Source organism: Nomascus leucogenys, chromosome 12, assembly GCF_006542625.1.
Source record: "Nomascus leucogenys isolate Asia chromosome 12, Asia_NLE_v1, whole genome shotgun sequence".
Classification (NCBI taxonomy): domain Eukaryota; kingdom Metazoa; phylum Chordata; class Mammalia; order Primates; family Hylobatidae; genus Nomascus; species Nomascus leucogenys.
Window position 1 is genome coordinate 84,920,597 of NC_044392.1, and position 26,624 is coordinate 84,947,220.

Sequence of the window (26,624 nt, forward strand, 5' to 3'; positions counted from 1 at the left end):
GATGGGGTTTTACCATGTTGCCCAGGCTGGTCTCGAACTCCTGTGCTCAAAACGATCCGCCCGCCTCAGTCTCCCAAAGTGCTGGGACTACAGGCATGAGCCACTGCACCCGGCCAAAACATTTATTTTTAACACAGAAGGTAGAGTCCTCCCTTTCCCTTTTCCTATCCCCATTGCCATTCCTTCGTGAGCCCTGGTAAGTTTGGTGTATACCATTCCAGATCTATATCTGTGCATTTACATGTATATAATATATAAACAAATAAGATCTTACTATATATATTGTTCCTGCACCTTGAGTTTTTCTCTTTCATGGTATGTCTTGGAGATGTTAATAGATTGACACCTGGAGATCTACTTCATTCTAAGTGCCATGGAATTACATATTGTGGATGTGCTATAATTCACTGAAGACATTCATTCCCATGATGACACGCATGTAGGGAGTTTTGCTACTAAAAAGTGTGTTAGTCTCAAAAAGTTACATACTATCTGATTTTACATGGCATTCTGAAAAATAGGACAGAGGGATGAGGACATAGAACAGATCAGAGGTTAAAGGCTGAGGTTGGGGGGTTCATTGCAAAGGTCAGCACCAGGAATTCTTTGGGGTGTTGAGATTCTTCTGTATCCTGTTTGTGGTGGTGGTTACAAGAACCTGTGCATATTAGAAAACTCAAATATATACCTTGTTTAGATAAAGGGTGTATTCTTGAAGATGGGAAGGCTAAATGCTATCTAATATTAACATTACCGGCTTTTTTGGGTATTTGTGTTATGTTATCTTTTAATCTCTATTTTTACTCTGATAATTTTTTTAGGTTTCTGCCTTTTGAATTTTTAAAAATCCAAACTAATCACCCCTTTCTTTTTATAAGTGAACTTAATCCATTATTTCCCTCACTCATATTTGGATAGTTGGACTTATTTCTAGATTTTTAGTTTTCATTTATACTTTTCCCTTCTCCTTCCTGCCTTCTGCTGCACTGCTCATTTTTTCTCTATCTCCTATTTCCCACCCAACCCCTTCTCAGCTGGTTAGGAAGATAGCGACTGTATTTCTGTTCTTCTAGAGGTTATCTATAATTTCTTAAAATGTACATTTAAAATTTTTAGTATCTCCACACCACTTCCATGTTGTAACTACCCACTGTACTATACCGATTTGTTGTTCTCAGAGTTTGCTTTTGCTTTCTTTTGAAATACTTTTTTTTTTTACAATCTGTACTTGATCGTGTTTGTTTATATATTTATTAAATTATGAGTCATTAGTTTTCTTAGATCCTATAACTTCTTCCTGGGTTCATTTTCCCTTTGGTTGAAGTATACACCTTAATAACTCTTAATAAAAGTCTGTGGATGGGAAACTCATATATCCTGTAAGACTGACAATTCCTATATTGCTTTCGTTCTTCAGTAATTATTTGGTAAGTTATACAATTCTGTTTTGATAGTAATTTCCTCTCAGCATTTAAAAATATTACTCGATTTTCCCTGGCCTATATTTTTTCTGATGAGAAGTTTGCTGTCAGTTTGTGTTCTTTAGTGTGCAATCTATCTTTAAGGTAGCTTTTGAGATTTTACCTTTAGTCTCAGGATTTTCTGCAGGTTCACTTTAATTTTGAATGTATGTGGGTTAATCCTACTCCATATCTGGAGCTAAGGACTTGACTTTCTTTAATTTTGGGAAATTAAAGCAAATATTTCTTCAAATATTGCTCCATCCTTTCTTCCATTTTCTTCTACAATTCCCCTGAGATGTATGTCAGTGTCTCTCAGTCTGTCTTTCATGAATGTGTGTTTTGATTCCTGTCTCTCTCTGTGCCGGGCTCTGGGTAAACTCAGAACTCTTGTTTAATTCATTACTTCTTTATGCTACTGAGTACAGTCCAGTTATTCTATCTGTTGATATTTTATAATTCATTGACTTTATTTCCAAGATTTCTAAATTTGTTATATCAGCTCTTAAGTCGTATCTACCTACTTTATTGATTGATTGAGATAGGGTCTTGCTCTGTTGCCCAGGCTGGAGTGTAGTAGCATGATCATGACTCACAGCAGCTTCAAAAATCCTGGGATGAAGTGATCCTTCCACCTCAGCCTGCCATGTAGCTGGGACTACAGGTGTGTGCCACCATGCCTGGCTAATTAAAAAATATTTTTTTTTTGTTTTAGAGATAGGGTCCTTGCCATGTTGCCCAGGCTGGTTTTGAACTCCTGGGCTCAAGTGATCCGCCTGCCTCGGCCTCCCAAAGTGCGGGGATTACAGGCGTTCACCACTGTACCCGGCCCCTACTTTTTAAATGTTATGTCTTGATCTTTTTAACCACTCTCTGTATATTTATTTGTCATCTGGTTAAAACTTAATTTCATCTTGCATGAATCTGTGTTCCAATTGTTAATTTTGTTAATAGTCTTTCTTAACATAGTTTTTTTCATGTGTTCTGGGTGGTAGACGCATCCTGAGTAGGTGTATGTTTTCCACTGCTTCCCTTGAGTGTACTTTTGTGGTTTTCTGCACCCAGCCCCTAGCCCCCCCGAGTCCACCAATAGGTCTTATCATGGTGTTTTGATGTTCCACTGTGATGTCAGGACCTCACAGAGTCAGTCTGCGAGATAGTGGACAGGCTGACTCAGTTTCTGGTTGGCAGGCACCTCAGATGCACACTTTCCTCTGAAGTACCGTCTCCAGCATCCAGTTAATCACTATATTTTTTCAGCTTCTTTTTGGGAGTGAGGACTTTTGGCTTGAAACAGTGACCAGGCTTCAGTCTCTTATCTTGCTTGGTGCATTTATGGTTCCCTTTACTAGCAGGAGCTGAGCTCCTGGCTGCTACTGCTTAGTTTTGGATAAGAGCCCAGCAATTGATTCAGACCCATTCAGCGTTCCATTTGTGCTCCACAGAAATGCTCATCTTGCTTTGGGGTCTGTGTATGCATGTTTGTTATCTTTTTATATCTATCATGACTATACACATTGAACACAGGACTGTTTTGAATTGTAACACCTGTTTTACCATCTTTTGCAGATGTGTATATCTTAATACAAAAATTAGTCGAGACAAATTAACATTATGAAAAATTGTGTTGCTTGGGTAGTGCTACACAAGGTAAACTTATACGTCAAATTCCCTCCCCCCCAAAAAAGGCCGAATTTCTTTACACATGTTCCACCAACAGCATATGAAAATACTTACTTTCCTATATCCTCGACAATAAAGTCCATTGTTCTTTTTCTTTTTTTTTTTTTGAGATGGAGTCTCGCTCTGCCGCCCAGGCTGGAGTGGAGTGGAGTGATGCGATCTCTGCTCACCGTAAGCTCCGCCTCCCAGGTTCACGCCATTCTCCTGCCTCAGTCTTCCAAGTAGCTGGGACTACAGGCGCCCGCCACCATGCCTGGCTAATTTTTTGTAGTATTAGTAGAGACAGGGTTTCACTGTATTAGCCAGGATGGTCTCGATCTCCTGACCTCGTGATCCGCCCGCCTCAGCCTCCCAAAGTGCTGGGATTACAGGCATGAGCCACCGTGCCTGGCCCCATTGTTCTTTTTCTATGAACTATAATCCCCAAATTATTTCTCCAGCTTGAGCTAGTTTTCTATTTTTATTTTTTATAGAGATGGGTTCTCACTGTATTGCCTAGGCTAGCCTTGAACTCCTGGGCTCAAGTGATCCTCCCGCCTTGGACCCCCAAAATGCTGGGATTACAGGCATGAGCTACCAGCTTGGACTTTAAAACACAGTTATGATTATATTGTTATAGGAAGAGGAAGTAAGAAAATTTGCAGTGTATGATAAAATAGGTGGTACCATTCCAATATGTTAACTTGTGATCCAGATGTAGTCTTTAGATTGTGTCTTATTCTTTAAAAGATAGTACTTTAACTTGGTTATGACAGATTTGATCCAAACAGGTAGAGTGGAGCCACAAAAAGGCAAGTGGACAATATAAGACAGTAAGTTTATGCTTCATCCTCCCTCCACCTCATTGATTCAAATATAGGTAGTACCAAAGATTTCTACCCTGAAGTTGATCATCTGGACTTGCCCCCAGTCTGACGGAACAAATCAAGTTATCCCTGTTGACCTAAGAAGGATATAGCAAAATCACATCCCAAAGATCTATTCTCCAGGGATTGTTCAGAGATAAGAGCAGGCTATCCTTTACCAACAGAAACATATTGAATACCTACTATCTACTATTAGGTTGGCGTAAAAGTAATTGTGGTTTTTGCCGTTGAAAGTAACGGCAAAAAAAATTGACAAATGGGATCTAATTAAACTAAAGAGCTTCTGCACAGCAAAAGAAACTACCATCAGAGTGAACAGGCAACCTACAAAATGGGAGAAAATTTTTGCAACCTACTCATCTGACAAAGGGCTAATATCCAGAATCTACAATGAACTCAAGCAAATTTACAAGAAAAAAACAAACAACCCCATCAAAAAGTGGGTGAAGAACATGAACAGACACTTCTCAAAAGAAGACATTTATGCAGCCAAAAAACACATGAAAAAATGCTCATCATCACTGGCCATCAGAGAAATGCAAATCAAAACCACAATGAGATACCATCTCACACCAGTTAGAATGGTGATCATTAAAAAGTCAGGAAACAACAGGTGCTGGAGAGGATGTGGAGAAATAGGAACACTTTTACACTGTTGGTGGGACCGTAAACTAGTTCAACCATTGTGGAAGTCAGTGTGGCGATTCCTCAGGGATCTCGAACTAGAAATACCATTTGATCCAGCCATCCCATTACTGGGTATATACCCAAAGGACTATAAATCATGCTGCTATAAAGACACACGCACATGTATGTTTATTGCGGCACTATTCACAATAGCAAAGACTTGGAACCAACCCAAATGTCCAACAACGATAGACTGGATTAAGAAAATGTGGCACATATACACCATGGAATACTATGCAGCCATAAAAAATGATGAGTTCATGTCCTTTGTAGGGACATGGATGAAACTGGAAAGCATCATTCTCAGTAAACTATCGCAAGGACAAAAAACCAAACACCGCATGTTCTCACTCATAGGTGGGAATTGAACAATGGGAACACCTGGACACAGGAAGGGGAACATCACACTCCGGGGACTGTTGTGGGGTGGGGGGAGGGGGGAGGGACAGCATTAGGAGATATACCTAATGCTAAATGACGAGTTAATGGGTTCAGCACACCAACATGGCACATGGATATATATGTAACAAACCTGCACATTGTGCACATGTACCCTAAAACTTAAAGTATAATAATAATAAAAAAAGAAAGTAATGGCAAAAAACACAATTAGTTTTGTGCCAAGGTAATACATGCTAAGCGTCATAGGAAAACCAAAGAGGCGTAGCCAGTATTTGCTGTTCTAAAAGCACTTGCAATCTTGCTAGAGGGACATAACCAGCCACATGAAAAATCAAACGACAGCGCAAATATGGCAATATGTACAGTAAGAGCTCAGGCTTCGAGTAAGCAGGGTAGACTTGGTGGAGTAGAAGTAACTTCATTTGGGACTTGAAGCTGCTAGGTTACAGCCTGTGGTTCCAGAGGCAGGAGAAAAAGGATGCACTTGGGGAGAGAGAGGGAGAAAGACTGAAAAGATGGAGTGTCACTCTTCTTTTCTGAGGTAGACCTATTTCTCCTGGGCAAAGGGATAGAAATAGAAGGGAAAAGAATTAACTTTCATGTCACTAAGTTATCAGTTAATGTACAAACTTGATTAAGCACTTTCCCCAAGATACAAGATGCTAGAGGACAAAGAAAGCACTCATTGTCCAAAGGCATGAGATTGATTCCCCTCATCAGTGATAGAATTAACTCTGAAAATGTAGACTGTGTTTCAAGGCTGAACTATTGAAAATATTTTAAGTACAAAAAATGTTGGTGAGAATGAGAATGAAAAGGAACTGAAAAGGCAGAGTAGATGGCTCTGAAGAGTGAACATTTAAATGCTTTCATTCTTAGCAAATGTCTCATTCACAACTCTTGCTGTGCATTATGTCGACTATATGCATATTTGGAGGCAATCGCCACAAGAGCACAGAAATAGACATCTGTGAGAACCACACATGCTGCATCACTATCATCAGGACAAACACCGTCCTTGTCTCCAACAGAAATGGAAAAGCAAAACTGCAAGTATGTGGCATCATTTCCTGTTTGCTGTACACATGCTCTCTTCTTTTCTTCTACTTTTTAAAAAGACTTTTAAATTTTCTTAGAGCAGTTTTAGGTTCACAGCAAAATCGAAAGGAAGGTACAGAGATTTCCCATATGCTCCCTACCTCCACCCATGTATAGCCCTCCCCATTATCACCAAGCTCAACCACAGTGGTACATTTGTTACAATCGATGAACCTACGTTGACACATCACTATCATCCAAAGTCTACAGTTACCTTGGGGTTCCCTCTTGGTGTTGGATAAAGATTTGGACAAATGTATAACAATATGTATCCATTGTAATATCCTACAGAGTCCTTTCACTGCCCTAAAAGTCTTCTGAGCTATACCTACTTATCCCTCCCCTCCTTTGTCCTTTCTAAGGAACAACTGATATTTTTACTGTCTGTAGTTTTGCCTTTTCCAGAATATAATACAGTTGGAATCATACAGCATGTATCCTTTTAAGATTAGCTTCTTTCACTTAGCAATGTACATTTAATGTTCCTCCATGTCTTTTCATGGCTTGACTGTTTTTTTTTTAGCACTATATAGCATTCCATTGTTTGGATCATCTCTCTCTCTCTCTCTCTTTTTTTGTTAATTTCTTTTTTTTTCCACCTTCAGGACTTGTCTGAATCTCCCTTATTTTTAATGATGATGATGCTTAACATTTATATCATGGCCAGGAAATAACACACTGTACAGGGAGGAAGTTTACACCCATATAGTAAAGTGAGAGAAAAACCAGTCTAAGGCAAACTGCCAAAGTCTAAGGTATTTACAAGAGCAGAGTAAAAGGTCTGTTTTTATTAGTTGCCTATTTCTCCAATAGCAATAGGAAAAGGAAAATAAAAAAAAATCATACCTTGGCACATTTGAGGCATGGAGTGCTTGGGGAAAAAAATCCAAGGGATTGAAGAGATAAGTTCATTAAAACTTAGATTTCTGAACTTATGGATTTTCTCAGTGGTAAAGTATAATGGTACTTTTATACAGGTTTTATTAATACATAATTAAAAGCTAGTATCAAGCGAAACTCCTTGAGTTATGCACCATGAGAAATGCCTGAGGAACATTAAATGTCACTGATAGAAAGATTAAGCACTAAAAAAGCTACAGCATATCTTAAATCATTATACAGAACAAATAACAGTATAAGGACCAGTAAGCTCTTTAAAGATAGACACCATGCTTAGTTTTCATTGCCTGGCACAAAATAGGTATGCAATAAATATGAAGTGAATAAATAAACACTGTCCCCCATATCCCTAAGGAGGAACAAACCACAGCTAAGGCAAGCATATGCATTCATATATTCAGATGCCAGAGAACATCTGGAAATATTTGACCTCTAGCTACCTTCCTCTGACATGAAACAATTCATTTTGCACACTCTCCTAACTGCCAAATGATATCAGTCTAGTGATTCCTAAAGCCAGAGTTAAGTGCTAACTCATTTAAGAGACACAAAGAGAGTACCAGATTTGGGACACATGGTCTGTTTATTCCTAAGTAAAAAAGAAACCATCATATCCACACTAGAATCATGTCTACATTTTGAAATTTTGCTTAGTAAATACAATTCTCCTATCACTGTAAATACAGACATACTAACTTTTCTGAGGGTGGGAATGACAATACATACTGTTAATGTTCATTTTTTTAACCCTTCATTAAACTGAAGGTTTCCAGCCATCAAGGACGCTTTTATTACCTCTATCTGGGTTGTATCCACATTGTTTTTTTCCCCTCTTCTTTTGAAGAAAGCTTCTCTAGGCCAAACAAGGAATTACAAAAAAAAATTTTCAGAAATGATGGGGGTGGGAAAGATTTGAAGCAGCTTCTTCTCATTCTGCTTCATGGCATTTTTCCATAAGCCATAAAGACCAGTGAATTATTTGATCCATGGCAATTTAAGATCTATGTTGAAAGCATCCATTTCAAAGTAACAACCATGTGAGAAAATTCAATAGATACATAAAAACACAGAACATGTTTTGATTTATAACAGACTATTTGTTTCAGTTGTTTGAAGAATTTGAAATATTTATCTCTAATTATGCTCTTAAAATAATACAGGAAAAACTCTTTTTGAAGCAATGCCCAGGGACTGAAACCTCAGTTCTGTACTCAGCTGACTTAGCTCTAGAAACCCTGCAGTTTGCTGATAAATCTGTGAGCAGGAGTAGAATAAAAGAAATTGGGAGAGTTCAAAGAGAAACATAAATCATCCAGATTATCTTCAATGTATGAACAGGACAAAGATACAGAATTCTAAATATGGAAAGCATGCAAATAAAACTGTTCTAAAAGGATATTTTTAAATGATTATTTTCAAAATTTACTATAATAATTGAAAAATAATTTGCTATTTAGTTTTAGCAATAAAAATATCTCCCCAAGTGAGATGATATCAACTGCCAGGTTGTGGTCCAATCTACCTGAAAGAATAGATAGTGTCATCCTTAAAAGATAATATCCATAATTTGTTATGGCATCATAGAAGGCTCGCAGTTAAGGCAAGAGTCATGGCACTTGTTAGTCACTTATGTGTGCTGGATGGCAAGTGATTTTTTTTCAATCATTATTATAATTTTTAGAAGTTAAGATTATTTGGATTCCATAAATATTAATTTGGATAAGACAGGCTCCACACATTTCAGACAAATAGGTCTTTTACCTATAGAGGGAGAATTTCATCTATGCACTTTTCCATTTTTCTGAATCATCCAGATAATGGCTGATCTCTGGGGAGAAAAAGACTCTTCTTTGTTTCTCCTTACTTCTTTCTAGGTGAAAGAGGGCTTGATAGAGATGGTCACCTTTAAGGAAAAGTACTAAACCTTGGTGTCACAAGGGGTTGTTTCTACCTTGGAGCCAGTCTGGTTTGACTCTCTCTTTAGAGCTTCTAAAGGGAGTCATCATTTGGAAGTCTCCCTTTTTCCTTAAAACTGATGTGACACAATAGGTCTGCAGCTGCCTGTCTCTGGGAAGTTGAAGGTAGCCTAGGAGGGCCTGAGGAGGATTGTTCAGATGAGCTTTAGGAAGAATCAATAATAAATCTATATCTCTCTCCCCTCTCTCTTCCTCCCTCTTCTCTCTTCCCCTTCCCCTCTCCCCTCTGTCTGTTCTTTACCCAGAATACCTTTTTTTGACCTGAGCACAGCAGAGATTAAGGTGTAGAAAAAGAAGCTAAGGAGTTTTTTTCAGAACTCCCTGCCACACTCCCACTTTTTTTCCAGGTACGTAGATTTTTCAGAGCTTAGGCAAAGAAAGTGCTTGAGACTTATCTGAAGTGTGGCCTAGCTCACCAGGAAACTGATAATGTGGTTTAGGGCCAGAGCCTTAGTTTTAATTAAATGTTCTTCTGCCTGATCTTGTCCTCTATGTCTGTATAGCTCCTGCAAAGTCTTCTGGGAGATGGGTATAGGTAGCTATCAGAAGTAGGGCATTTGCTCCTGGATTCTAGACCTCTCTCAATCTCTGTTTGTCAAGGCTCAACTAATCACACTTACGACTATATGAAGATGCCCCAAATGAAGAGAAGGCAGTTTTTTGTTTTGTTTTTCAATTGGGGAGGATCAGAGTAATTGCCCAAGAGGAGACATTTTGAGGTCATAGTTTCTAAAGAGACTAAAAATACATTTCTATTTTATCACCATTTTTTTCACAATACATCTGTAAAATGGAAGTGGTGCCTATCCTGCTCATTTTATAAAACTGGGCCTCAGAAAAGCCATGTGTTTCACCTAAACTCATACTAAGAGCATATGAGAGAGCCCATGTTTTCTACTTGAAGTTTTGGGGAAAGATTAAGTTTTTTCTCTTTAAATTAACTTGATCTAGCTGAAATTATTATTTTTTTAAATCCAGGTTTTCTATTTCCAGTGAGCATATAAGGTTTCTTACAAGGTAAAATGATGAGATAGTTGATGACCTATTAGACAAAAGATCTTTGCAGAATTCTAAAAATATAAAATTAAGTGACTAACTGATATAATCATGCATACAAGTGTTCTACAAGTGAATATCACTATAACACTGTCTCAGCTTGCATTAAGCATTTTCTGAGTCCAATATCTATCACCTATAACACTTAACATCAACATCCTAAACAATAAGTTAACATATAGAACTTGAGGTCACATAGCCCCAGCTTTGGATATCAGTGCAAAGAATCTCACCAGCTTTTAAGAACTAAAATAACTTGAGTAGGGAGATGCCAATTCTATTTTAAGATAGCTGACCCTATTACTGCTAGTAGTTCAAACACTTCTTAGGAAAGTTGACATTTTGAACTTGTCATTACGTGATGAAAAATGTCACTATGTATGTTTAAAAGCCTTTATATAGGACCGGGCGCGGTGGTTCATGCCTGTAATCCCAGCACTTTGGGAGCCCGAGGGGGGCAGATCATCTGAGGTCAGGAGTTTGAGACCAGCCTGGCCAACATGGTGAAACCCCGTCTCTACCAAAAACACAAAAATTAGCCGGGTGTGGTGGCTCACATCTGTAGTCCCAGTTACTCGGGAGGCTGAGGCAGGAGAATTGCTTGAACCCGGGAGGTGGAGGTTGCAGTGAGCTGAGATTGAGCCACTGCACTCCAGCCTGGGTGACAGAGTCAGATTCTGTATACAAAAAAAAAAAAAAAAAAAGCCTTTATACTTTTATTAGAAACAGGAAGTGCTATTATAACAAAAAAGCTGGGCATGGGCCGGGCTCCCAGCACTTTGGGAGGCTGAGGCGGGTGGGTAACTTGAGGTCAGAAGTTCGAGACCATTCTGGCCAACATGGTGAAAGCCCGTCTTTACTAAAAATACAAAAATTAGCTGGGTGTGGTGGTGCACGGATGTAATCCCAACTACTAGGGAAGCTGAGGCAGGAGAACCACTTGAACCCAGGAAGTGGAGTTGCAGTGAGATCATGCCAATGCACACATTCCAGCCTGGGTGACAGAGTGAGACTCCATCTCAAAGAAAAAAAAAAAAAAAGAAAAAAAGAAGCTGGGCATGGTGGCACGCACCTGTAATCCCAGCTACTCAGGAGGCTGAGGCCGGAAGATCACTAGAGCCCAGGAGTTTCAAAGCAGCCTGTGCAACAGAGTGAGAACTCGTCTCCAAAATAACAAAACAAACAAAACAAAACGAAGCAGAGCTGAAAGTCCTTATTTGCTAGAAACCCCCAAGTGGACATTTGTAGAATGTTACCATGCCCCACAAGTCTTATCTTTTGTAATATCCCATATCACTTTTTTCCCCCTGGAATATAATTTATTCCTGAATTCCTATAACCACCCTGTATACAGTCCACATAAAATTGGAATTCAGTCCACATAAAATTGTCAAGGTGATAGATGGCAAGAAGTAAAATTCTAGGGAAGATCAAAAGTGTCAGTTCAAATAAACCACCATAAAAAGGTCCCAACTAAGGCATATTTTTGATACTAGATATAACAGAGGTTTTGAAATAGTGTTTCTTTCACAGCATTCACCACCATCCCCACAGAGATGACAAAGGTTGCTCTTTACAATTATTTTCACCATCTAAATAATTTTTGTTTTATATTCCCCAAAGACCCTAGCAGAACGGAGATGTAAGGTGGGTACATGGAAACTTTATACAACTGGGCTAGTGCAGTAGCTCACACCTGTAATCCCAGCACTTTGGAAGGCTGAGGTGAGTGGATCACTCTAGGCCAGGAGTTCGAGACCAGCCTGGCCAACATGGTGAAACTCTTGTCTCCACTAAAAATACAAAAATTAGCTGGGTGTGGTGGTGCATGCCTATAAACCCAGCTAGCTACTCAGGTGGCTGAGGTATAAGAATTGCTTAAACCTGGGAGGCAGAGGTTGCAGTGAGCTGAGACCACGCTACTGCACTCCAGCCTGGGTGACAGAGTAAGACTCTGTCTCAAAAAAAAAAAAAAAAGAAGAAAAGATAAAAGAAAAGGAACATATCTGAGATGAGGTCTTGATTTTAAGCCTTCAAGTCTATCTGTGATTTCATCAGTATTCTGATGTAATCAGTTTCACTGATTCTAAGTAAGAATTTCTGGGCTTCTATCTATAAAATTCAAATTTGGCCAAAGAAAAACATCTACTAGAAATCTCAGACAGTATACAGCAGATGACTGCATGAGGGGAGCAGAAGCAAGAATTCAGGGCACATTATCAAAATGAAGTCTTCTGAAATCATTCTGGAATCTATAATTCTGATGGCCTGTACTTTCCAGTGAACTGCCTGTGAGCATTTTCACCTGAAGGTCATTTGTCATGGAGCTGACATCGATGGCTCTAAATCAGAGAAGCAGAAATTAATTTCAGTATGCCCTAAAAATCAAAGCGGGGATCAGCTCTAACCAACAAACTCACATGTCCTAACCTTTTTGATAGCATGACCCTGCTGGCCACTTCACTCCTAGTGATTGGGTTAAATCTTCCAGGATTTTTTTGTAGGTGGCTTTGTCATTGAAATAATTCTTTTTTTCCCCTCCAAATTCAGAAAGCAGGAAATGTCTTTTCTATGTAACAATCGCAAGGCAGGTCCCCTAGGGCTTCCCGGGGGCTTGCATCTTCCAGTTCCTGTTTCTGGTTTCTAACTGCTAATTCTATATTTGGTAACGGTCTGCCCATGGGCTGTTTTGGATTTGGTCATAATAAGATAACCTGGAGTCACTGAGCAGAGATCTAAAGCAATCTTATTTTTCCAGGAAGCAACGTGTTGACCTTTCAGGATTTGGTCTATTTTGTTGAATGTGTTGAGTTTTTGAATAGTGTTGTTTATAGCACAAAGTTGGGTGTTTACACTATTGGTCCTTGAGGGTGTATGACTGTACAGGAATAGGACAGACACGTATACTCCTACACTCTCCTGGCTTACAGTGAGTTTATATTTGTTCTTATGTGGATTGATGTAATCTAAGGAATGCTCTTTATACATGCTCTTATTTCATGGCAGCTTTGAAAAGAGCTACTTGCTCAGAAATGAATAAATATTTGTCAGACAAGTAAGGCAAAAGTGCTGGTTCTAATCCTTTTACATAAGTGCAAGAAAGAATCAACATCCCCTTGATAGATAATAATCTCCTTAATCCCCCAGTATTTTCCAAGCTGAATAGTGTTAAACCTATATGAATACAACCTTTTAGGAGTAAACAGATATCAACTGTTGACATGAAAAAAGCAACTTACAAAATAGTTACTCTAAAAGCTGTTGGATTACTATTTTATCATCAAAGAGTGTTCTTCTAACTCCACCTTAGATTTTGCCTTGTCATATATTCCAGTCTAGGAGTTAACTTGCTTTGTAAATAAGATCAGAAAGAATGATACACTTTCATTTTACAAGGGGAAAATCAAGACATAAAAATACATTTTAACAATTTTAACATCACCTTGGGAATGAGAAAGGAACTTGAGCTTCACAGAGAATCCTTTGTTTATAAAGTTATCAGTCATTAAGCCATTTTTAGTGGATTATCATAGCAGAGCTAAAATAAGAGCTTAAATTCTTCCCCTATGGAACATTAATTTGTTATATGGATCCTAGGTAGTTTTACTTTAATAATTTGTACCATGCATTCTTTCTTGTTTTGTTAATGCTTACTATAGAGTGCAAATTTTTCTTTTTAAATAGCAGGTATATAGTGAATGCCCCTTAAAATTTTAATTTATAATTCATAAAATTGATACTTTTTGTAACTATTTTCTCTTTTTATCATTTTGTACTTGCTTTTACACTGAAAATCCTGTTTTATAAGCCAAACCTTGCCCTCACAATCTGTGCAATTGTGATGGTTCCATAATATTTGATAGCAGTGTGCACAGGGTTGACAGACGCCTCATGGAGAATCAGCCTAAGATTGGAATCTCAGCTGCATCCCTCTTGGCTTTGGGGCAAGTTATCCAACCTTCTACACTTTGGAATTCTCATCTGAAAAATGGGACTAATCTACTTTCACAGGTTTGTTCTGGGAACTAAATAAAGTACATACAGATTCTAGCACAGGTTCTCTTGCCAGTGTTACTCCACGGATGTGCTATTAGCATTCTGGATAAAATAATTCTGTTGTGTGGGAATGTCCCACCGATTGCAGGATGTTTAATATCCCTGACCCCACCCTCTCCGAAAAATGCCATCTGGGCCCTCCGGTCACTGTGCCAATCCATGAGGGCTTTGTAAAATGATCACACTAAATATTCTGTTAATGCTGAGTTTTCCCCTTCATTCCTCTTATTAAAATATATATTTTGGTTTTGTATACTCATTCTTTGAGACTTCACTCAATAATCTTGAGTCCCTAACTTCCAGTAACTGAGATGACAACATCATATTTGATGCTCTTGAGGCACCATTAAGGCATTTCCACATTGGAAGACATTGCTTATGTGTTTCTACGGTCTTCAGACTATTAGCAATCTGAAGGCATGGGCTGTGCTGTTTTTCTTTTAGCATCTAACAGCCCGCACAGTGTCTGATACATTGCTGATGCACAGGATTGTTTGTTGAATTGAGTAGTCCACCCCGTATGAATTCTGTGCCCTGCAGCCTTCATATTCTGAAGCAATATTTCTTTTGACATCTCATTTTTCCTCAGAACCTTGTCATCTCAGACAACACTTCTTGTACCCAGTCAACTGGCATCAGATTTCTTTTTAACGGCTGAAGAGATGAAAGAGGCCTATGTGGGAGAGGCCCAGGTTAGTTAACATGTCTGAGCAGGAGCCATTGATTGTGCAAGGTAACAGTGGTGGTGCTGAGAAGGCTGGTCAGTGGGGAGCCCAAAAGGCTTCTGGACTGTAGAGAGACACTGTGGGGCTGTGCTGCAGCAAGACGATTCTGACCAGCACACACGAAAAGAGATTTAGCTTGTGCTTGAATCCCCTCCTGAACTTACTGCACGCACATCTCCTAAATGATGCTCATTATAGACATTTTCATAGGTACACTCTTATTTTCATTCATTTCATTGCAAGTTAACTATTTATTCTAAAAGATTTTCTGTGTTCTTTCTCTTTTCTGCACTTCATCCTGCCATGGAATATGTAAACAAGAGAAATAATTTCCTGTGCTTGTTAGGCAGATCCTGCAGCAGCACTGTGAGCCATGGCACAGTAATAAAGACAGGTTGATAGTGCTCCTGCTAATCTATGTCACCCTCCTCTACTATTTCCCAAGCTAGCCACCCCAAATCTAACCTTCTCCTTGAGACCCCTGCTCTACTACCTTCCTTGCCAATTCCTGCTACATTCCTCACCCTCACAATCTCTCAGTAAATGTTGTTTTCTCCATCACAGAGAAACAACAAGCCATAAGGCACAGACTCCTGTCTTTCTGTCTCCCTACCAAATAAAAATGCATCTGTAGCTATCATTCCCATTCTGGTGGATGATACCTCCTCCACCAAAATCAGGGATAATCCTTCCACCTAGATCCTGGATCTTCACCTCCTTCCTCCTGCAAATGACCATCACTAACCCCAAACTCCTGGGTTTTACATCCAACTGATTACTTAATATCTCCACGTTGATGTTTAACATATATCACAAACCTAACATGTTTAAAAACAAACTTTTCTAGTTGCTGAGGTCTAAAAATCTTAGTCATCCTTGATTTCTCTCTTTTTTTTTGAGATGGAGTCTTGCTTTGTCACCCAGGCTGCAGTGCAATGGTGCGATCTTGGCTCACTGCAACTTCTGCCTCCCGGGTTCAGGCGATTCTCCTGCCCCAGCCTCCTGAGTAGCTGGGATTACAGGTGTGTGCCAACATGACCGGCTGATTTTTGTATTGTTAGTAGAGATGGGGTTTCACCATGTTGGCCAGGCTGGTCTCGAACTCCTGACCCCAGGTGATCCACCCACCTTGGTCTCCCAAAGTGTTGGGATTATAGGTGTGAGCCACCATGCCCAGCCGATTTCTCTTTTTCTCTTGTATTTCACATTTAATCTTTCAGCAAATCTTGGTGGGTTTTCCTTCAAAATACATGCAGAACAACTGCTTTCGCCCTACTCAAACCATTTAATTCACTTCTTGCCTGGATTATTGCACTAGCCTTCCAAATACCACCCTCACTTCCATCCTCACCCCCTACAGTATATTCTCAACAGCTGCAGTGGTCTTGTTAAAACATAAATTATGCTAATCTTCTGTTCATAAATCCTTCAAACATGTTCTAACTCACTCAGAACAAACCCAAGCCCTCCAGTGGCCTAGAAGGCCCTACGTGATCTGGCACCCATTGTGTCTCGGGCCTCACCTTTTACTGCTCTTCCCCTCACTCACATTTCTCTGGCACACTGGCCTCATGGCTTTTCTTCAACATTATAGAGGTAATTCTGCTTCAGGCCTGTAACATGTCCAGGGGACTTTCTAGGACCTTATAACCTGAACATTCAGACTTATAAGATTATCATAAACTTCATTTGGCACCAGAATCACTTTAGAAATACACAGATTAGAGTCACCAGCAAGGCAACATCAGCCTTTCCCCCTTTAGGAAAATCTTCACAACTGTCCATGTAGCCGTCCACACTGCTGTCCTCCTGAGCCTCTTCTCCCCATATCATCTCCAGTGCAAGGAAAGGAGATCCACTTTAGGTAGGTTCAGCACTTACCCTGGCTTAAAAGCCTTGTGCCTCAAAGGAACCAATATCTCCTGTAACTCAATAGATCAATCTTTGATGTGTCAAGGACATGCTGAATCACAAGTTTCACTACAGTCACAGAAGTCCAATGACACAGCTTCCTACCAGGCATTTATCACTCTTCCAGCCCAGAAACAGTTGACCAATCAGCAGTCATTTAAGCCATAATGTTGCCTAGTAACACAGTTAACATTTGACCATTATCGGGTCTCCAGGGAAACTGAACTAGAAAACTAAGAAAGTCATAAAATCCAATTCTTCTGCACTAAAGGAAGGGACCTGTGCCTTCCTTTCACTATGTGCCTCTTGCTCTTGCTGTTCCCTCTGCCTGGAAGCCTCCTTCCAGGACATCTGCCTGGCCTGCTCCTGGACCTCTTTTAATTCCTTGGCCAAAAGTCACCTTTCCAATGAGGCCTTCCCAGGCCATCCTATTTGAAGATTGCAGCTTCTATCTTACCTGCGGGAACCTTCTACCATCTTGGCATGCTTTATTTTTTCCCATTGCCTTTATCTTCTAACATATTTACTAATTGATTTTGCTTATTTTGCTTATTTTCCCCATAGAATTTAAAGTCCATAAAGCTGGGATTTTTGTCTTTTTTCTCCTTCATTGATAATTCTTAGTAGAACAGTGCCTGATACACAGTAGGTTCTTCAACAACTATTTCATTTATGAATGAATTTATGCCCTTTTTTTTTAGACAATAACTTCTCACTGGCACCCTTTGTTGGAGGGGAGGGGGCAAGATATTTTCAGTGACCAAATAAAAGACAGCATGGTGTGAGGGACTAAGAGCAGGGACTTTGGAACCAAATCACCTGGATGGAATAAAGGCTTCAATACTCACCTTGGAAGGATCCTTAACCTCTCTGTGCCTCAGGTGTCTCATTTGTAAGTGAGGCTAGTAATAGAACCTATATATTAGAGTTGTCATGAGGATGACATTTGTTAAAATACATGTAAAGTGTTCAAAAGAGTTCCTGACACACAGGAAGCAGTATGTGTTCACTATTTTTAAGGCCAACTTTTAAAGTACTTTATTTTCGCTCTGTACCACTTCTAGTGATTTCTCTCTCTCCCTATACCTTCTTTTCCAGCTGATCTGCCCGAAAAATCACATCTACCCCATAGCTTCTATAATATGCTGATTTCCATTCACTTTTCCAACCACTGACCTAAGATTTCTAATGACGTAGTTGCTACTTTCCGCTTCTCAGTCCATGCGTTAGTTGTGTTGGCTGCCATCATTGACCATGGCTTCCTTTGGCTTCTAACCTATGCCTCTCTCCTGGTTTTCATCTGTCCTTATGGCTGCCTCTTCTCAGTCTTCTTCAAGGGCCCCACTTCCTTCTCCATTTACTCTTTAATGTTATTACTGACACTGTCTTCCTCATCACATTCTCCCTGAGTGAGTCCGTTTGCAAGCATGGCTTCAGCTCTTATATCAACACCGTATATGTGCCAGTCCTACTGACAGTTTCCCAAAGATATCATGTTCTCTCTCACATCCATGACTCAGAGCTTTCTTTTCTCCTCTTGGTGTCCTCTTACTTTCAGCTAAGGAGAGGTTCTTGACTAACTTCAGCTGGTTCTCCAAGTTTTAATTCAACCATCACCTTTTCTCTTATTCCCAAACCAAAATGAGGGTTTCTCTTCAGCATTCCCTTAGTGCCTTATGGACACCTCTATCAAAGTATAACACAAGTTATTTTGATTGCTAGTTTATTTATTTCTCCCCTAGAAATGAACTACTTATATGTATCCATGTCCTCAAAGTATGGTACCTGGAACATAGCAGCCATGTAAAAAATACCTGGATTCAATACATAAATACATGGCATCTATATAAATTTTTATTGGGTTCTTTTCAAATTCAGAACTAAACATTCAGTAAAATAATATCTCATCAAACTGTTAGTTCTTCCAGAAGATCTTATTAGGGGTAAGGGTAAAGGATGAAGAAAAGCAAAAAGTTCCACTGTGGCAGTATCAATGGTGCTGCATATATGCTACATTTCACTGTGAAGCCAGTTTGGAAAGATAAGAGGCCCCCTTTGATGTTAGTGACATCAGACATTACTTGACTACAGTCAATTGCTCTTTGGGCTCATTGAAATCTTTCAAGTACCATATTTACCTTATTAGGAAATCCCAGTAAATAGGTGTTTCAGGCTCTCTGCTATGATTACAAATAAATCCACAGAGAACAGTGACTAATACTTACATCATTAAAAATCACACAGCCGGCTCCCTAAAGAGGTTTCATTGACTTGCGCTTTGCTCTGGCCCCCATTTTGCCAGGGATCTAGGCACCTACCTGTAAAGTACATCCAAACACGCCGATCATGAGCATGGCTACTGAGAGGTAATCGGTAAACACATCCCACCACGGCTTCAGCACTCGGAAGGCAGGCTGCTGCTCAGAGAACTGCCGGAATTCTGTCACGGGAATCATGTTTCTGAGAAAGGAGAGATTACTTGTAAATCAATTTATCTTCCAGTACAACATACTGCATTGTTACCAAATGTGGCTCCAACTCCTCACAGCAGAGGTCTGAATTAGTTCAAGAGCTGTCAAGACACATCAATGTTTTGATGAGCCACTCAATAAAAACACCAGTTGAGGAAATAAGGAGACCCACATGGAAAAGGCAAGTACTTGCCTTTTCTTGTCCAATAACAAGGTTCCCTTTGTGCTCCAGGTGGGACAGAAAGAACACGGCCAGACACTTGCCACGTCCCAGTTATTTCCTGGACGCTCATTTCTCTTAAACAGAACATGAAGATGCCAGAAAGACTAGAGCTCATCCTTTGCAATGTTTTTGCTGTTTATCTTACCATCTTGGGTTATTGCTTTAAGCTATTTTTTTTTGCTTTAAACTATTTTTAAGTGTAATTTTAGCATTCTTTTGTGTTAATTCTTTACTGAGCCCTGTTTATAAAGCATTTTGCTTGTTCCATGGAAAAGGAAAACCGTGTTTCCACGTGGTCCTTGTCTTTTAAGAAGAAAGGTCTTATTGATGGTGGTGGATTGAGGAGGCCTCAATTTTTCTTCCTTGTTTCCTTTTTGTCTCCATGCTTGTATCTTGATTTTTTTCTCTGTTTCCTGTACTTCTCACATTTCACTGTGAACCCCAAACTTATCCTAATTTTCTCCGCTGAGACAACAGTTTACTCTGGAAACTCCTATCTTAACCAAATGACAGAAGATAAATGAATAGGGTGCACCCACGGCTCTGGGAAAAGGGAAAAAGAGGTACATTATTTTCTTGATCTGCCTCCTCCTTTCTTACTCACTGCCTTTAGTGTGACCCAGGACTTGAGGTTAATCATCCTGCTACTGTGAGGAGAAATAATCTTTCTTTATCTTATGGCAAACATCCTGCTACTGTGAGGAGAAATATTCTTTCTGTATCTTATGGCAATCATCCTCCTACTGTGAAAAGAAATATCCTTTCTTTATCTTATGGCAAGGAATAAGGGTGGCCAAGGAGGGCCAAAAACATTTCACCTTCCTTCCCTAATACTGAATTAAGAACTAGATAGACAATAAACATCCCAGATAAAAGCAAAGCCTCTTCTTTGATTACAGCGTTGGCAACAATTACAATGTTATCTATTCTGTCTTGCTACATTGTGACTTTCTTATACAATAATTTGTCTTCTTTTTGAATCTGTTAACACAGTGTTGAAAATTTCAACGGCCTGGCGATGTTCTCCTCTCTGACCTACCTACTTGACGTCTATGCAGAATACAATTTCCTCATTTTACTGAAACACAACTTTTCTTAACTCTTTTCTGTTACCACCACTAGGCTACAAGTTTCTTGAGGGTAGAATCTACATGTTCTGCCTATGTGTCTCCTTAAAACAGGTGTTGCAGGCAAACTGCACAAAAGCTCAATACATTACTTTGTATATTTCTAGTGTGATTAAAATTTCAGACTAGTCCAAACTTTGATTTTCCTGACACGTTATGGCCTCTTTTTTTCTCAGTAAATTATTACAGTCCCACTGCCCCAAATGTTTGATAGTCACAGTGGTCTCAGTGGCAGTAACGGATGGCATAAATTCATCTTGACTTCCAAGTTCCACTTCAGAAGCTACTGTCTTACTCTATTTTGCATCCCCATTACTTGCCATACTGCCTGAAAACCAAGAAGCTCTGAACAACTGTCTGTTGAGTAAATTCTGATGCTTATTCGTGAAGCCATGCTCATCCAACTCAGATTTGGGGTGACCCTAATCAGCTGCAGTGGCAGGGATAATTAGCAAACCACCTGTGTTATAGTCTATTGTTCCTTGATAGATTTGGTTGTTGTCTCCTCCATAAGTTTCTTTACATCGTAGAGGAAGTTGGACTTATTTATAAAAGTGAGCAACAATTTCAGAAATAAAATGCACCAATATAGAGCAGTGGCTCTCTAACTTTTTGGTCTCAGGAACCCCTCATTCTCTAAAACAATGAGGAGAACCCTGAAGTGTTTACATGGGTTACACCTATACATATTTACTACACTAGAAGTGAAAAACCAATAAATTTAATATACATATAATTTATTAAAAAGTAAACTCATCCATCAACATACATCATTATGAAAAATAACCATATTTTCCAAAACAAAATTAGTAGAACAATGAAATTGTTCTAAATTTTTACAAATCCCTTTAATGCCTGGCTTAATATAAAAGACAGCTGAATAGAAGATATATCTGCTTCTGCAATCTATTGTGATATAATATGTTGTTTTGCCTGAAATTTCAATCCATTGTGATATGATATGTTGTTTTGTCTGAAATGTATGGACCAAACATGGCCTCACAAAGACATGTGGTTGGAAAAGGGAGGAGTATCCTTTTTATATCACTGTAGATATTTATTTTTGATACTATTCTAAACCTTGACTTGGTTGCGATATGGAAACTAGAAACTCTACCAAACAACTTTTTAAACTTCATTATATTAAAATTAATTAGTGGCCAGGCTCAGTGGCTCACCTGTAATCCCAGCACTTTGGGAGGCCAAGGTTGGTGGATCATGAGGTCAGGAGATCAAGACCATCCTGGCCAACATGGTGAAACCCCAACTCTACTAAAAATACAAAAATTAGCTGGGCGTGGTAGCATGCGCTTGTAATCCCAGCTACTTGGGAGGCTGAGGCAGGAGAATCGCTTGAACTCGGGAGGCAGAGGTTGCGGTGAGCCGAGATCGCGCCACTGCACTCCAGCCTGATGGAGAGCGAGACTCCATCTTAAAAAAAAAAAATTAATTAGTCTATTTTGTACTTTGAATGGATCTTTTTACACATGCATGATTTTATAACACATGCATGATTCTGTAACATCATGCATTGATAATTTGGAAAACATTGGATCACTGAGTTATCCAGACCTTCCAAATGTTGACACATTTCATCATAATAAAATATTAAGATACATTTTAGTAATAATATTTAAAAATCACATTCATTAATATCACCACTGCTATCATCAGAAAAATGTTTAAGAATTGGGAAGCTGTCAAGCTCATGGTGGTGATCACAAGTTTTCCAAAATTCTAATTATCACTTGAAAGTTTGAATTTTATTGCTGTCAACAAACACTTTAGTTGTTCTCCTTGAAGTGTCAGAATCACTTCATTCATTTTGAGGATATATATGCCACATACTCAAGTCTCAATAATCAGTTGTTTTATTCAAGTAAAAGTAGTATGATGTGATAAGTAGCTCATTCTACTTTCAACTCCATTACACAAGAACTTTCTCTTGAGACAACCATTGTACTTTGGAATGCAGCAGAAGTGCTTTGTGTATTCTTCCCGTTTCATCACATAGTGTATTAATGAAACATGCAGTCAAAGGTTGAAAGTTATTAAAACAATAATTTTTACTGCCTCAGTAAGCACAGTAAGTGAACCTGGTTTTTTAATTGCAAGTGTGTACCAGTGAAGAACACAATCCCTTCAGCACAGTCTGGTGCCTCTATCTTGAGTAATGTGAAGGTGCCTTACTAACCATGGCTTTTGCACCATCAGTGAAATAGGCAAAAAACATCTTAGCATTACAAAACAGTTTTGACTTCATGGGGTCCCTTAAAAAGGTCTAGGTTGCCAGGCTTCCATGAACCATACTTTGAGAACCACTGAGGCAGAGGGTCACTGTTCCTTCATCTAAGTCTTGCTTTGAAAAAACAAAGACCTGAATACTCACAACAGGTGAGGTTCTCTGAGTCCTTGTCTGAGTTGCTTCATAGACCTCATGCTTTTAATATGGGAAATAAAGTCAAACTAAGGCATCTAAGAAATGTAAGTATTATCTACTGCTTCTTAATATTGGCACAGTGTAGATAAGATGGATAGGGAATCAGCTGGTCAAGATGGCAAAGTTTAGTGCTACAACACAACTATTATTGCATTTAAACTCTTTTTTTTTTTTTTGAGACGGAGTCTCGCTCTCTTGCCCAGGCTGGAGTGTAGTGGCACAATCTTGGCTCACTGCAAGCTCTGCCTCCTGGGTTCATGCCATTCTCCTGCCTCAGCCTCCTGAGTAGCTGGGACTGCAGGCGCCCGCCACCACGCCCGGCTAATTTTTTGTATTTTTAGTAGAAATGGGGTTTTACCGTGTTAGCCAGGATGGTCTCGATCTCCTGACCTTGTGATCTGCCTACCTCGGCCTCCCAAAGTGCTGGGATTACAGGCGTGTCCAGCCGCATTTAAATTCTTCTGAGTAAATGTGTATGTGCATGTATGTCTACATGTCCACATATGCACAAGTATCCTACATATAAATATATATACAGATTGATATGGTTTGGCTGTGTCCCCACACAAATCTCATTTGAACTGTAGCTCCCATAATCCCCATGTGTCATCGGAGGGACCTGGTGCGAGGTAATTAAATCATGGGGGCGGGTTTTTCCCATGCTGTTCTCATGAAAGTGAATGTCTCATGAGATCTGATGGTTTTATAAAGGGCAGTTCCCCTGCACACACTCTCTTGCCTGCCACCACGTAAGCCATGCCTTTGCCCCTCCTTCACCTTCCACCATGACTGTGAGGCCATGTGGAACTGTGAGTCCATTAAACCTCTTTTTCTTTATAAATGATCCAGTCTCAGGCATGTCTTTATTAGCAGCGTGAGGACAGACTAATACACAGATGTATCAGATTTTATTGAATTAACATATTACAAGGCCCCAAACCAATATCTAACACAGCATTAATCCTTAATGTTTTTGATGCAAAAAGGTGAGTAAGGGAAGACTTGAATAAAAAACTACAAATCTAAAGAGAGGGTAGATAGACCCTTTGCTTGCTAATGAAACCTTTTTTTGTACTTCTCTTTCACAACTTTCAGTTCCTCTGAAAATTCATGCATTCCAGTGACAGCCACACTTGATTAATTTCTCTTTCATTCCCGCTGTCATTTCCAAGTGATTTGGGACAATTTCAAGAGTTATCATTTCAAGCTAAGGGAGCCACTTCTGAATAAACTACTGGGTTTAAATAGGGAGCTAAAGATTGATCAGCATAATTTTATTTCTAATTAAACATTTTTCTATTTTATATTTCCTCCAACCTTGATTTTCAACTTGCTACAAAGGATTTTAATTTATCTTATTAGTAATATCTTTGGAAGTATAATATTTTTAATTAAATCAAGAGATTCTGGTATCCTAATTTTAAAAATGAAAAATATTACATCTCTGCTTCTGTAACCTTTTGCAGACATTCAGATTCATTTCCTTATTTAAAATACTTATTGTAAGCTGGGTGCAGTGGCTCATGCCTGTAATCCCAGCATTTTGGGAGGCCGAGGTGGGCGGATCACAAGGTCAGGAGATGGAGACCATCCTGGCTAACACGGTGAAACCCTGTCTCTACTAAAAATACAAAAAATTAGCTGGGCGTGGTGGCGCGTGCCTGTAGTCCCAGCTATTCGGGAGGCTGAGGCAGGAGAATGGCATGAACCCGGGAGGTGGAGCCTGCAGTGAGCTGAGATTGCGCCATCCAGCCTGGGTGACAGAGCAAGACTCCGTCTCAAAAAAAAAAAAAAAAAAAGAATGTTGATAAAGTTAGGTACAAACATAAAGTTTATTTTATTTATATGGCTCTTCCTAAAATAATATGTTCCCATCCTCCTCCCCAGGATAATTTTTGTATTTCTTGTCTAGAATTAATATCCCAGAATGTATTCTGCTCTATTTATCAATCCATGACCTAAAGAATATGAAACTTATTCTAGTGTGATTCCAACACGATTGCTAACACTGTTTTATGGCTATGAGGTGGGTAGAGTTAACATTTGTTTTGTTCCACATTTTTCTGACAGTGGGTAAATAGTATCACCTTTAGCACAATCATACATCATTCAAGGAAACAAGAACCAATTCCAAATGATGGTAGGTAGCCTGTCAGTAACCCAGTGAATGGCCCTGATCAAAATACATACAAAGCAATTTAATAGTTCCTGAGCACATGAAATAGGAATTCAACAGAAAAGAAATCCATGTGTATTGCTCATCTATGTTGTTAAATCCAGTGGTCAGTTCTCATTCCTTATCTTTTCTTTTGTTGTTTTTTTTGGAGACAGGGTCTGGCTCTGTGACCAAGGCTGGAGTGCAGTGGCATGATCTTGGCTCACTGTAATCTCCACCTCCCAAGTTCAAGTGGTTCTCATGTCTCGGCCTCCTGGGTAGCTGGGACTACAGGTATGTACCACCACGCCCAGCTAATTTTTGTATTTTAAGCAGAGATGGGGTTTCACCATGTTGGCCAGGCTGGTCTCAAACTCCTAGTCTCAAGTGATCCACCCACCTTGGCCTCCCAAACTGCTGGGATTACAGGCATGTGCCACTGCGCCTGGCCTTTCACTCCTCATCTTATTTATGAGCAGCATTTCATGTAATTTGACCATTTCTCCCTTGGCTTTTAAAGGACACCACAGCCTTTTGGTTTTCCTTCTACTTCTCTGGCTATTCCTTTGTTGTTTCCTCCTCTTCTCCCTGACCTCCTTGTTTGGAGCATCCCAATGCTACTCTTAGGTCCTCTTGTCTTCCACAATGCATTCACTCCCCTTGTGATTGCATCTGGCCTCAATGTTTCAATACCAACTATACTTAACACTTCACAAATTCGTATCTCCATCCAGACTCACAGATCCCACTACCTACTTGACATCTCCTCTTGGATATCCACTAGACACATCAAACTCAGCCTGTCCAAAACCTACCCCTGTCCCAGTCCCCTATTCCCCATCCCCACAGCAAACCCTTCTCCACTTACAGCTTTCCTATTCAGTAAATAGCAACCCTATCTTTCCAGTTGCTTAGGCCACAAATCTTGGAGTCATCCTTGACTCCTCCCTGTCTCATAAAATCACGTGCAGTCTGTCAAAAAACCCTCATTTATTGTGTTTCTTCCTTTCTTTTTTTTTTTTTTGACAGAATTTCTCCCTTGTTGCCCAGGCTGGAGTGCAATGGCGCAATCTTGGCTCACTGCAACATCTGCCTCCCAGGTTCACACGATTCTCCTGCCTCAGTCTCCCAAGTAGCTGGGATTACAGGCATGCGCCACCACGCCCAGCTAATTTTGTATTTTTAGTAGAGACGGGGTTTCTCCATGATGGTCAGGCTGGTCTTGAACTCCTGACCTCAGGTGATCCACCGGTCTTGGCCTCCCAAAGTGCTGGGATTACAGGCATGAGCCACCATGCCCGGCCTTGTGTTTCGTGATGTATTGCATCTCTACTTCCACAAGAATGCAAGTTTCATGATGGCAGAACTTCACTTTTCAGTTCTATTGT

The 26,624-nt window shown here is 39.6% G+C and overlaps 1 protein-coding gene across 1 annotated transcript in view; it reads right to left on the reverse strand.

Annotated features, from left to right (window-relative positions):
• Positions 1-26,624, reverse strand: part of LRRC8C (leucine rich repeat containing 8 VRAC subunit C) — an 88,553-nt gene that overhangs the window by 13,930 nt on the left and 47,999 nt on the right. Inside the window, exon 2 of the mRNA XM_003260030.3 lies at positions 19,139-19,280. Within this exon, the coding sequence (XP_003260078.1) occupies positions 19,139-19,276 (138 nt within the window). The 5' untranslated portion in view covers positions 19,277-19,280. The remainder of the gene's footprint in view (positions 1-19,138; positions 19,281-26,624) is intronic.